This window comes from Vipera ursinii, assembly GCF_947247035.1.
Source record: "Vipera ursinii genome assembly, chromosome: 1".
In the NCBI taxonomy this organism is placed as follows: domain Eukaryota; kingdom Metazoa; phylum Chordata; class Lepidosauria; order Squamata; family Viperidae; genus Vipera; species Vipera ursinii.
Window position 1 is genome coordinate 211,036,623 of NC_139512.1, and position 13,942 is coordinate 211,050,564.

The 13,942-nt window shown below is 42.7% G+C and overlaps 1 protein-coding gene across 1 annotated transcript; it reads right to left on the minus strand.

Annotated features, from left to right (window-relative positions):
- Positions 1–10,886: 10,886 nt before the first annotated feature.
- On the minus strand, positions 10,887–13,617 carry RHOB (ras homolog family member B). Its single transcript, XM_083349269.1, has one exon. The coding sequence runs from the start codon at positions 13,029–13,031 to the stop codon at positions 12,441–12,443; it is 591 nt and encodes a 196-aa protein (XP_083205395.1). The 5' UTR covers positions 13,032–13,617; the 3' UTR covers positions 10,887–12,440.
- Between the last annotated feature and the right edge of the window lie 325 nt (positions 13,618–13,942).

A 13,942-nucleotide genomic window follows, 5' to 3' on the forward strand; every position in this document is an offset into this window, starting at 1 on the left:
ATTGATCTCTAACCAGACTGGACTATGGTCAGAAATAGCTCTTGCACAGATCTTTACCTTCTTAATCCTAGAAAAAAAGTCATTAGTCAGCAAAATAAAATCAATCCTGGAAAAAGATTGATGTCTATCAGAAAAAAAAGTATAATCCTTTTCATGCAGGTGTGTGTCACGCCAAATATCTCGCAATTCCAAATCGTCCTTCATTTCAAAAAAAAGATTTAGGCAATCTGGCATGACTCGGAGCACGCTTAAAAGAACCAGCCTTATCCATCTGTACATCCAAAACACCATTCCAGTCCCCCATAAAAATAAACGATTTATAATCCAATTGAGTAAGCTTTGTATGAAGTGAACTAAAAAAATCAGCTTGTTGTTGATTAGGAGCATACAGTCCAACTAAAAGCGTTTTTTTGCCTTCTAGCAACAAATCTATCATAACATATCTTCCATGCTTATCTGCTTCAATTAATTCCGCTGTTAAAGTAGTTTTAACATAAACAGCCACTCCATTTTTCTTATTCATCGCAGAGGCAACAAATTGCGTGCCCAACCTTGAATTCGATAAATACTTTTGGTCCATAACCCTAATATGCATTTCTTGCTAACATATAACATCAATCTTGAATTGTTTTAAATATTGAAAAACTTTCTTTCTCTTCTGTGGTGAATTTAGTCCATTAACATTCCAAGTTAGAAATTTAGTCGCCATGCGTGGCATCCCGAAGCTGTTGGAACACATCTTTAATAGCCCCTCTGTCTCCTTTGGGCCGCGCTCCTCCCACTGCTTCACTGTAAGTACGCTTTGAAAGTTCCATAACATTCTGCTGGTCTTGCTCTTTTATTTGTTTTGCTCGTTTTAAAGCGGCACGCGTCACCCTCTGCTCTCCAGCAACAGCCAACGAGGCTATAATTTGATCCCCTCCAGCACCATTCTCCTCTGTCTGTCCACCTTCGGCCTCTTGAGGTTTCCCTTCTCCAAATCCCTTTGCAGCTTCCAGAAGTGGTAGTGGGGTCGCTTTTAAAACATTATTGTAGAATTCACGCGCCTGTGTCACAGTAACCAGACGATATCTTTTACCTTCGTGCATCACCACCAATCCGACAGGAATCTCCCATCTAAACTTTATATCACGTTGCTTAAGTTCCTGCACGAGAAATGCAAAATCCTTCCTTCTCCTTAAAATCTTTGGAGGAATTTCTTTTAAAACCAAAACTTCTTGGTCAGCAACCACAACTTTAGTATCATAAGCGGCTTGAATAACTTCATCTCTAGTTTCTCTCTTTATAAAATAAACCACCACATCTCTAGGTAGCTTCCTCTGCCTAGCAATCCATGAGTTTACACGAAAAACTTTGTCCATGCATCCCTTTATTTCAGATGCTGGCTGACCCAATACTGCTTCCAAAGCCTCAGAAATCAGCTGCTTTAGGTCTTCTTTAGGATTCTCTTTTAAGCCCCTGATTCTAATAGCATGCTGCATCTGATGATACTGGACAAGACTCAATTCTCCGTCCATTTTATCCCTTAAATCTTCATTCTCCAGTACCTTTACTTCTAGTATAGCATTCTTTTGACTAAGATCCTCCACTTTTTCGTCCAAACATTGCACACATTCAGCCACGCTTTCCACTGTAGACAAAATATCTACCCTCATCGCACTAAACTTCTCTTCCATCCTCTCCTCCATTACTTTAAACTTCTCTTCTATCCTCTCCTCCAGTTTCTCCAGTTTCTCCTCCACCTTTGCCAACTTATCACCCAGCATTTCTGATATTACCTGGGATTGTCTTTCAAAAGCATCTTGTAAATCCTTCAACGTCAATGCAGCAGGAGGAAGCAAAGCTTGCAACGATGTCTGTTGCACCGGGGAAGTTCCCGCACTCCGAAGGGTTTTTGAGGGAGGTTTAGCCGCCATCTTTTCACTTTCACTTGTTCCGCACTTTCACTTTAAGTTTATAAAGTCCATTAAGCTACAGAGTAAGAATAAGAGTCCTCTTCACCTTGACCTCCTGTACCGCTCTGCCTGCTCCTTTTTATTCCAAGGTCTTTCCTTCTGGCAGGGGTGGTCGCAAACGCCTGGCTCTGCTCCTTTAGCAGAGACGCTAAACAGCTGGGAGCAACCCAGGCTACGGGGGAGTTCAATCCTTCAGCCGCCCCAGCTATAAGCTCAGGCGGCCCCGGAGAACTCAACTCCTACCTGGGGCCTCACCCCCTCCTCTTCTCCTGAGGAGGGGGCTTCAAATCCACCCGAACAGCTGATCGGCACTGTTTCGGGTGAAAACAACTCAGCTGTGAAGCGGGCAGCCCGAAACGGCTGTCTTCGGCGCCGTGCCGCCACCGGAAGTCCCATCTTAGTTGACCATCTTATGCAGCCCGACCACAGAATTGTCTCCGAGGCCATAAGGCAAGGAGATATCTACCAGTTTCACTTTATCATCTAAATGAAGAGCAAAGATGGAAGTAGATAATCGCTATCTGGAGCATCAACCATTATAAAGTCTTTTAAACAATTTAAAAGTCTTGGAGGAGTTTTGGCAAAATGACAAAAGCAGTGTCATTTGCAAATGGTGCCTGTTTTGTATATGGCTGTGATGTCATATCACCTAGCATCATGTTCGTATAACATTACTTTTCCCCTCTTCAAGATACTTCAAAAAAGATTGGATAAATTAATGGGGAACAGGTTTATCAAGAGCTATTGATTTTGAAGACTCTGTGTTACCTTGGAGTTAGAGGAAGCATAGCTCCAAATTCTAGTTTCAGGAGAGCTGTGGGGATGTCTCCATCTCCCGCTTGGAAGGATATTTGATTGGCTCTACTAAGAAACAACACGTTAAACTGACATGGGCCTTGGTCTTATTCAGTAGACTATTCCTTTGTTCTTATTGTGTCTGAGTAGAAAATTGTTTTTGGGAGTCCCAGCAAACGAGCATTCAGGTTTTCAAAGAATGCTGCACACCCATATAATTGTTCATTGTACTGCTATATTGTATTTCTCTCAACAAATTCAGTAGACCATACAGTTATTACAAAGAAAAGGAAATTAAAAAAACTAGTTCTGCAAGGTCTGAATTGTAAAAATCTGTATGACCATTAGATAACGTTTTCTGTATTTCTCTGACACCATCAAATAATCATCCAGGTTTTTGTGGCCTAGATCTAGTAACCCGAATTGCTTAAATCTGTCTTCCCCTCTCACCCACATAAGCTGATGGCACAGACTGCTACAACCAGACACATCTGCACAGGGGGATTTTAAAAATCAAGAAGGCAGTTGTGATTTTATGATCAAAACCCTGCACTTTTTATGTGCCAATTTGATGTTCTCGCCGCTGCTCCGTGGGTTTCCTGCCACAAACTTGACTTCATCTTAGAATGTTCATGTTTTACCTCTGCAAGGCTGTCCAGACACATTATCTCAGTCAACTTACAATCTTTTCCAGAAAGGAATGATGTATTAGTCCCTATGCTCCTTTAAAATACTGTAAGAGTTAGGAGAATGCTCCAGTAAATAACACTTTATGGGAAAATCAACTATATTGTTTTTGTAATCTTTCTGAGAAGAACTATAGCATTTAATTAAGGAAACTGAAATGCTGTCCTGTATTCATCTATGTATGAATGCATTGTTGTATTTGTACAACTTGTATAATAAATCAAGGATGATTTATTAGGAAACCAATGATGAAGGAGCGGCCTGACCATATTCTTAGAAGTTTAACTGAAAGACAACAACTTGCCACAGGCAATAAAAATGTGGTCTAAGATGCATTGAATGCATCTTATATTTGGGATCCTGCCTGGCTTAAATATGAGTATGTTTTAAATTAGAGGCATTTCATATAATGGAGCCATTTAGAGTTCTCTTTGAATCATCTCCAACCATCGACTATAGCCATCGGCAACCAGTTAGCTGTTACCACATTTAGTTAACCACATACAATTAAAAACGAAGGACCTCTGCCCCCTATTTGTATATACTGTATATACAAATAGGAAATTGAAAAGTATACCACAAATAACACAGAGAGAGAAACATTTCCATTCAGTACAGATAGTCCTTGACAGTGCTTTTTTTTGTAAAAGAAAAAGGTGCCGGAACTCACACATGTCATACAACCCACCTTGCCTACCCTACAAGGTTCCATTCAAAAAAGGTGCCGGAACTCCGTTCTGAGGGTTCTATGACAAAAAAAGCCCTGGTCCTTGACTTATGATCACAGTTGAGCCCAAAATTTCTGTTGCTGAGACGTTTGTTAAGTGAGTTTTGCAGACCCATTTTACGAAGTTTCTCGCCACAGTTGTTAAATGAATCACTGCAGTTAGTAGTAGTATGGTTGTTAAGTGAATCTGGCTTCCCCAGTGACTTTGCTTGTCAGAAGATCACAAAAGGTGATCACATGACCCTGGGACACTGCAATCATCATAAATACACACTAGTTGCCAAATGTCTGAATTTTGATCACATGACCATGGGAATGCTTCAGCATTTGTAAGTGTGAAAAATGGCCATAAGTCACTTTTACCAGTGCCGTTATAACTTCAGACGGTCACTAAACAAACTGTTGTAAGTCAAGGAAATACTGAAATGTGCAGGCTGCTGCCAGAGAAGCAGGCAACGATGGGCATTTCACAGCATTGATTCTTCCACGTTTTATGACAACTTGGTGGTTCTCTGCATACCTGTTGCTGGGATGGCAGGTCAAGTAACAATGCTCAGCCCACAAAGTGCCTTGCATTAATGCGATTTGTGTCACTGTGGTCTTTGAGCCATTTCTCCAGCCATCAACCGCATTAGTGCCAGTTACTGCCATCATCATGGCTTGAGTGGGTTCTCTTTGGGAAGACTCTCCAGGGACTGTCCTCTACCCACTGTTCTAGGACTGGTGCAGCCAGTGGTCCCATTTATGCAGGCAGAGATTAAGATGCATCAGGAAGAAGCTGCAATCACTGTTCTGAGAGATGTTGCATGTATTGGCAAGAATGAACAACCTCCACCTGACATGAATGTACAGTATGTATGATTAAAAATGTATATATTTAGTGGAAGAAGGATAAGCTGATCCAGTCTTGCAAGAAGCAACTGTTGGAATACATATTAGACTTTATTTCAACAACTACAGAATGATTCAGCCAGTAGATGGCAGTGTTTAGTGTGCATCTATGGTTATAATCTATGGTTTCTTTGTTTTGAGAAGAGTTTCCTGTGACATTTGAATCAGTTTAAATATAGTTGAGCAGTAAACTGGTGATTGTACTCATTGTTTGCTCTATGTGATGCTTTATATGAAACAGAATTTCTAACAATATCATATAAGGAGGGTTACGGTTAGGGTTAACATCATGTTATTGACACAGCTACAATAATGCTGCTAATATTAAATGGGGGAGGGGATAACACACTATTTTGGTCTTTCCCCACTTTCCCAGCTTTCAGTTTCTTATAGCCACAAACTTGGCACATAAGAAGATCTGCTTTCTTCTCGTTCTCTTGTGCTTGTGGAATTTATTTTTGTTTATTTATATCCTGCTTTTATTATTTTTAACAAATGACTCAAGACAGTGAACATATCCAACACACCTCCTCCTATTTTGCCCACAACAATAACCCTGTGAGGTGAGTTGGGCTGAGGGAGAGTGACCCAGCTGGCTTTCATGGCTAAGGCAGAACTAGAACTCCCAATCTCCAGCTTTCTAGCCTGATGCCTTAACCGCTAGATCAAATTGGCTCTTCTGCGGTATGAATGCAGTATGTTCAGGAACGCAATAAATTCAGAGGCAGGCTCTTTCCCTGGCTCCTGCCTCTCTCTCTTGACGCTGTAGCTCATTCTGCCAGCCTGGGGAGAACTTGAGACTGTTGTGTTTGTACAGCATTTTTTTTCCTGCCTTGTTCTGTAAAACAATACCAATCTGTCAAAATAAAGTCAAAGCTAATGATGCTTCTTGCATGAGACTTCTTTGGCATTAATAAAACTAAGGTGTTCTCTTGATTTATGCCACCTTCTAAATGTCATGGAATGTGACTCTAAGCACTCAACACATCCACAAGGAAAATGCAAGGGGTGGGCTGAAGTGATGCATGGTGATGCACACAAATTAGCCTTGCAGACCCCCTTGTATTTTCCAGCTCATGACAGCAACATTCCTTAGGATGGCCATATTGATGCTCTGGGTGGTGTTTTGTTTTTTTTTTAATTAGCAGAAAGAGGATTCTAGTATGTGGGCACGCCCCTCTTCTATTCTGGATCAGTGATTTTTTGGGGGGAAAAGCCCCATATTTTTATAGTGGATCCTGCCCAACTAAGCAGTTCGAAAGCATGCAAAATGTGAGTACAGTAGATAAATAGGTACCACTTCAGTGGGAAGGTGGCAGCATTCCGTGCACCTCAGCATATAGCCATGCTGGCCACGATTTCGGAAATGTCTTTGGACAATGCTGGGTCCCTTGGCTAAGAAACAGAGATGAGCACTGCCCCCAAGAGTCGGACACAATCAGACAGGGGAAATCTTTACCTTTACATGACAGAAAAGCACCACAGTGATAAAAACTATGTGGGTATCTAAGATTCTGGTATGAACTTATTTTGTTGATTTTTATCCTGCTTTTATTACTTTAGGAGTAACTCCAAGGTGGCAAACATACATACCGGTAATACTCCTCTTATTTTCTCCACAACAACACCACTGTAAGGTAGGTTGAACTGAGAGAAAGTGACTGGTCCAAAATCGCCTAAGTCAGCTTTCATGCCTAAAGCAAGAGTAGAACTCACAATCTCCTGATTTCTAGATCAGCACCTTAACTGCTACACCCAACTGGCTCTATCAAACTACACGCTAGACTTTATCAAACTATAAATAAGAAAGGATTGAATTCATAATAAATGATGGCCTATCATATTGGTGACACTGTGCTATCAAGAGACATTTTTCTTCTGAACAAAAAAGGCACCCAGCTAGGATCGTGTCCATTGTGTTTCTCATGGATAAGCATGCATAAAACTGCAGGTATTGACTGAGACTGCACTACCACCATATCTCTATCCCACTTAAAGTGGGGGGGGGAAGAGAAAGAAACCCTTCACATTTAAATTGAAGAGAACTTGGTGGGAAGAAATATCCATAGCTGGACATTTACAGTTTCTGTATCATTTTTCTGGTTCTAAAGCACTTTAATAATTCTTCTCCTTGAAGCAATCTTGAAAGACATGTTTAATTAAGAGGAATAAGGCCTGCCCATGGTGGTCTGAAAATCTACCAGCTTGATGATCTCTCACCAACTGGCTTCTATTACCTCAAGGGAAAAAATGTGGTAATAAAGGAGATGTGCCTGTATCACAGGCTGTGCCAGAATATTATTATAAAACACATATAAAACTGCAGATGTTCTTCATTTATATTAGCTTACAAGATGAATTTCAAAACCTCCTTTTATCCTTACAGATCCACAGTGAAGTGTACATACAGTGAGTGATCCAACACGTGAGGAAAACTAGGAAAACTAATCAAATCACTTCTAGTTTCCAGCTGAAAAACAAGGCAAAGCCCATTCAGAGTTTTTTTTAAATACTTACTAAAACTTACTTAAAAATTGAAGTCCCAGAAGTGGCAGATCATACAACTTATGTAGAAGTGATTTGTATTGAATTCTTTGTTTGATTTTTTTTTACAGATTACCCTACAGTGGTAGATGTCTGATGTACCCATTCTTCAAATCATCCTTGGGATCAGATCCAAAGATTGTATAAATTAAGGAAGCTCATAATTCTTAGAAGATTTGAATTCCAACCAATTACCTCTGAGGATCTTGAGGAGGTTTCCAAAGTACCTTGCAAAGGACCGAAATCACTTACAGCCTACAATAGTGGAGATTTGGGACATATAATGGATGTCTTATCCCAGGGTTAGGCAACCTTGGCTCTTTTATGACTCATGGACTTCAAATCCCAGAATTCCTGAGTCAGCTGACTCAGGAATTCTGGGAGTTGAAGTCCATGAGTCATAAAAGAGCCGAGGTTGCCTACCCCTGTCTTATCCTATATGGGCCTGTTATGCACCTATGGCTCTATTGGTCAAATGGGAAGTGGGGACAAAAAAGTGGGGTTCTTAAGGGGCAAAACCAAAGTAAAAATATCCCAACTTAAGGCAGGTCAGGGAAACACATCAAAATAATGGCAAAATTAAACAACTGATAGATTAAGACAGACATGTCAAACACAAGGCCCGGGGGCCAAATCCGGCCCGCGAAGTGGTTTCATGTGGCCCGCGAAGCCATCCTGGAAACAGTGAGGGAACGGCCCCCACTGCCTTGGCCCTGGCCCAGAGACCCTCCTTCTGCCAGAGACCCTCAGATCTGTCCCACTCCTGCCCAGGCCCCCATAGGCACCCTTGATGCGAAGGATGTAGAGCTGGCCACGCCCACCCAGTAGGCCATACACACTCTAGCCACGCCCACCCAGTAGGCCACGCCCACCCTGGCCACACCCACCCGGCCCCCTGAGGGCAACCGCAATGCTGATGCGGCCCTCAATGAAATTGAGTTTGACACCCCTGGATTAAGAGGTAATTCCTAAGGGAACCTGGATGTGATACTGCCAACCACATCCCATTGTTCACACAGAATGATTTTACAATGAGTCTCAGCCTGACAAATGAGATGGAATGAAGTAATAGCCTAGGCTGGGTAAAGATGCTGTCTAAGCAAAAAGAATTAGATTTCACTGAATCCAGTGAAATTTAAATTAGACAAAACCACAACACCAGCATGCCATCATCACTGGTGTATTCATTAGGGCTACAGGCAAAAAAAAAGGAAAAATAAAACCCAGGAATTAAAATGCAAACATTATTAAATACAAGTTTAACAGATTATAATGTGAGATTATACACACACACACACACACACACACACACACACACACACACACATATATATATATATATATATATATATATATATATATATATATATATATATATATATATATATATATACACACACACATATACATACACACATATATACACACACACATATACACATATATATAGGCACACACATACACACACACACATATACACACACACACAGAGACATACACACAGAGACACACAGATACACACATACATAGGCACTGGTTTGAGCTGTATTTTATGTGGATAAATATTTAACAAATATGCTTGGCATTTAGATCCAATCTAACAGAAGTAGCAACCTTAGGAGGTATTTATTCAGGTTGTGGATAAAATAAATAAAATAAAACCACTGCCTTTTTAGTTGCACCATTATTTCAGTATTTACCCATACACCACCACTGCACTTTTCAAGATTTTTAGCCAGCTCCCTTGCCTTTTAAATGGCAATCTTTTTGCCTTGAGCAAAGCCACTCTGAACTGCTTAAAAGAGAAATAGGAATCTATGGCCTCCAAAGGCTAAACTACAACTCCCAGCAATCCCAGTCAGTAAATTCAATGATGAAAATGCTACACTTCATCATATGAAGATCCCTAAGTGCTTCAATTAAAAAAACCTATTAATTTATTTTAGGAAATGCACTCCCCCCTACTGTGCATAGCTGGGTCTTTTTCAAATTACACTTAATTTCAAAGCAATCTTGCCAAAGTGTATTTTCTCACTTAAATTGAAACTTTATAATGTCACAAGAAAGCTATGTCCTCCAGCTTCAAATTATAACCAACTAAATTAATACTGTAATTTAAGTGAAGTGAAAGTATACTTAAAATGACTTATTTTATCATCGCTAATTGAAACCAATTGCTTGGATGGTTGGATGGAATTTGTAGTGGAATAGCTTGATTAATTTTTCTTCCCACTCATGCTAATCTGAGAGTAAATCAAGATAAATGAGTAGATTAACATCCAGGTAACTAGCACCAATCAAGAGAAAATTAATACACGTAGTCACCAAGTCTACACTAACTTGATATAATCAATATCACTCAAAGTTAATTTTGTGATTTATTGTATATATTAAAAAGGACAAAATTAATCTCCCAGATCTTTGATAAATGGTTGAGTTCACAGATTACAAAACTACATGTTTGATCTAGGATGTTATGACTGGGAATCCAATTGTAATAATTGAAAAACCATGCTTAATTGGTATGAACCTAGATAACTGTTTTCAATAAGCTATGGTTTATTTTTAACCATTTTAAATTATGAATTAGCATAACTAGGACAATGTGTGAATGTGCAAATGCTTGGATCAGAACTCCAAATGATAGCTAAGATGGTAAAAAATTGGTGCAGATAAGCAGAAATATTCAGAATTCTGCTTAGCTATATCAGTACAGAAATACTTCATCTCATTAAGGCGGATAAACAAATCATTTTCTCAATGTAAATAAGAGGCACTAGGACCCTGAAGACTCAGGGCAAAGGGCAGTGACCTCATTCTGGCAGGACAAAGACTTTTTTTAAAAAAAAACACTGTACAGCTGTTTCCTAAGGATCTAGGAACTTTTCTCAAAAACTTATGTTTTAAGAAGCAACCATTTCTTCCTGTTATAAAAAATATCTTTAGTGCAAGCTCTTTACTTCTAGAATTGTAGTCTTGCATGCACTTGGGATGTTGAAATCCACTTAATCAATGCAATTAAAAAACAGGATGGAAAAATGGCATCTGATTTTAATTGAGTATACCACTGTGAGATTATGTATGCTTCTAAAGGAGTCCTATTACAGTACAGTAGGCCTGAGTGAAGTCATTTTTAGCTAGGCCAGTAGTCTTGTTAGGATCCAGGAAGTTTAAAATGCTAATATTTCCAACAGCTGTAGTTCAAAGGAAAATGCTTACGCTTTTTTCAGAACCAACAGACATACGTTCATTCAGTCGCAACCAAGAAGCAAAGAGTATCTCATGAATGTAGTCATAGAACTTTTTAATACTTTACCAAAAAAAACACCTTCCTGCATATACAGCTTAGATGATTTAAAGTAAACTTCACATGTCTTTTCTTTAACCAAATCAATATAGTGTTTTGTGTGTTTGTTTTAAATAATAAAATTCTTAGTACCACTGTTAAAAATTTTCAGTGGGGAAGGGGACAAATTCAATCAACTCTCTGAAACAGAGAAGCACAAGTTATTCTCACACACTCGAAGTTGGCTGGTGAAAATAAGTGTACTATCCTTTGAAATGAGCCCAAAGATGGCACTTAGTGCTGAAAAAGTAAAACAAAAATGACAAAAAAATGTCACATTCCTTAAAAAAAAAGACAGTGTTTCCACTCGTTTCTTGATGCAACAACAACCCCAGAAGATGTTACAGTGGCTTTACATAAGTCATCAGTTATACAGAAACAAAGGTGCACAACCCAGTCAAAAAGAAGCATTTCAAAGTCCCATTGATGGCTATCTGGTGAAAGTTCTTCAAAGGCTCAACATCAAGGGGTGGTGGTGGTTAAAAAGTGTTGCCCTGGAAAGTGCTTCTTAGCTGGACTGTGCTCAAAATGAGGTTATGATGCAAGGGTTTTTGTAATGGTACAGTGTTACACTGCACCTCACAAGTGCATTAAGGTGTCCAAATAAACACCCTCATCATTGTGCAAAATAGGTTCTTTTGCAATAGAAGTCAGATTGAAAGGAGGGGGCGGGAGACAGAAAGGAGGGGATCCAAACCATATCAAGGACAGCAGGCACCAGACTGTGGGAAGTTTGGGAATTCTCTAACCCCAAGCAAATGATCCCATTCTTCTGAGAAGGGCTATCTCCAGAAGGAAGACCTTTTCATTGTGGAAAGGCTAGGAAGAAGACAGCCCAATCCACTCACCCCCACCCTACCCTACCCCATAAAAATCAGAATCAGTCTCAAAGAGAGCAAGGTCCCAGTCCAGTGTCAAAGAAGCCCCATCCTTCCCTTGCCCCAATTCAAACAATTGGCTATGTACAACTCAGCAGATACCCCTCCCTCCCTCTCAGCACTTCTCAATGCAGGACTCTCTTCCCAGCCTGAAGGAAAACACTGCAGGGGGGGGAGGGAGGGGGGATCCCGACCTAGGCAGATCTGTCCACCAGCCTCCCTAAGGGAAAAGCTTAAAAGGCAAGAGCGCAGCTACGGTCTTCCCATCTCCTCCTGCAGTTTCACGGGAGATCGAGGCGCGGCGAGGCCCCAATAGGCAGCTCCCTCTCCAGCAAGGGAAAAAGAGGAGCGCCTTCGGTCCGTGGAAGCCCCACGACTGTCCTCCGCAAATGCGAGCCAGGCTGAAGAGCCAAGTTCAGTTGCATCAACCGGCGGGGGTCCCCTCGGTGGAAAATCGGCGCTTCCCACGTCCAAGCGGGCGGGCAGCTTGCTCTCCCACCCTTCCCCGAGTTTGTTCTCGCCTGCGACTCTCCGTCGGGGTTTTAGGAGTCAGCCCAGTCCCTTGACGCCTGTCTCTCGCCCCCCTTCACACACCCCCCCCCGGCGTCCGTGGGGCATTATAGCACTTTGCAGCAATTGATGCAACCGTTCTGGGTGCCGTAGCGCTTCTGCAAAGCCGCTCTGGTAGCCGTCTCGAACACCTCCCGCACGCCTTCCTTGGTCTTGGCCGAGCACTCGAGGTAATCGTAGGCTTGGATGCGAATGGCCATGGCCCGGCCGTCCTCGGTGCGGACGGGCTCCTGCTTCATGCGCGCCAGCTCGTTGCGCACGTGCTCGTCGTTGCGCAAATCTTTCTTGTTGGCCACCAAGATGATGGGCACGTTGGGGCAGAAGTGCTTGACCTCGGGCACCCATTTCTCCGGGATGTTCTCCAGGGAGTCCGGGCTGTCCACCGAGAAGCACATGAGGATGACGTCGGTGTCCGGGTAGGAGAGAGGACGCAAGCGGTCGTAGTCTTCCTGGCCGGCCGTGTCCCAAAGCGCCAACTCCACCTGCTTGCCGTCCACCTCGATGTCAGCCACGTAGTTCTCGAAGACGGTGGGCACGTAGACTTCCGGGAACTCGTCTTTGCTGAAGACGATCAGCAGGCAGGTCTTCCCGCACGCCCCGTCGCCCACCACCACCAGCTTCTTGCGGATCGCCGCCATGGCCAGGGTCGCCAACCCCGCCCTGTTCTGCTGCTCCAGCAGGGAGACCGAAGCGCTCTCTTCCCGGCGCCTGATCGCGGCTCCTCCTGCCTCTCGGCTTTTTCCACAGGGCAGCGTGGCGAAGGCGGCGGACGGCGCTGCCTTCTCCGGGCGCCGGCGGGAACGACGGCTCTTCCGGGCGGCTTAGGCAGAGGGGAACCGCCCACTTGGCCCGGGCTTCGGTTCTCTTCTCGGCTGGCTCCTCCGATGCCCTCCGCCTGCTCGCATGGAAGAAGGAAGGAGATTCGGCTTCCTTGCTGCTCTCTTCCTGACCCGGATTCCCTGCCGGGGGGACGCGGGAGAAACCCAGAGCACCAGAGCTAAAAAAATAAACGTGGCGGCAAGCTTCTCTGCAAGTTTTGCTCCGGCTTTCCCACCTTTTCTTTTTTTTTTTTCTTTTTTTCTCTTTCTTTTTTTTCTCCTCCAAAGACCGCTCCCGCCGCCCGAGTCCTAAGGTACTTTATGCCATAGCACCGCGACGGTCGGACGCTGGTATTTAAAGGGGCCGGCTACTTTCTTAATATAGCTGGCCAATGGAAAGGAAAGGGATGAGGTCATTGGTTTGGAGGAGGCGGAGGATTGGTGGAGAGTATTGCAGGCGCTGGGGCGGAAGGGGGGGGGAAGCAGGAAGCGACTGACGGTCGATCACGAAAGAGGGAGGGGTCTTGTCTGCGAGTTCGCGAGCTGCTGAGATTTATTTTTTTTTTTGTGGATAGATCCGAAGCAGGAGAGAGGCTTTAAATCAGGGGTCTTCAAACTTGGCCCTTTTATGACTTGTGGACTTCAACTCCCAGAATTCCTCAGCCAGCTTTGCTGGCTGAGGAATTCTGGGAGTTGAAGTCCACAAGTCATAAAAGGGCCAAGTTTGAAGA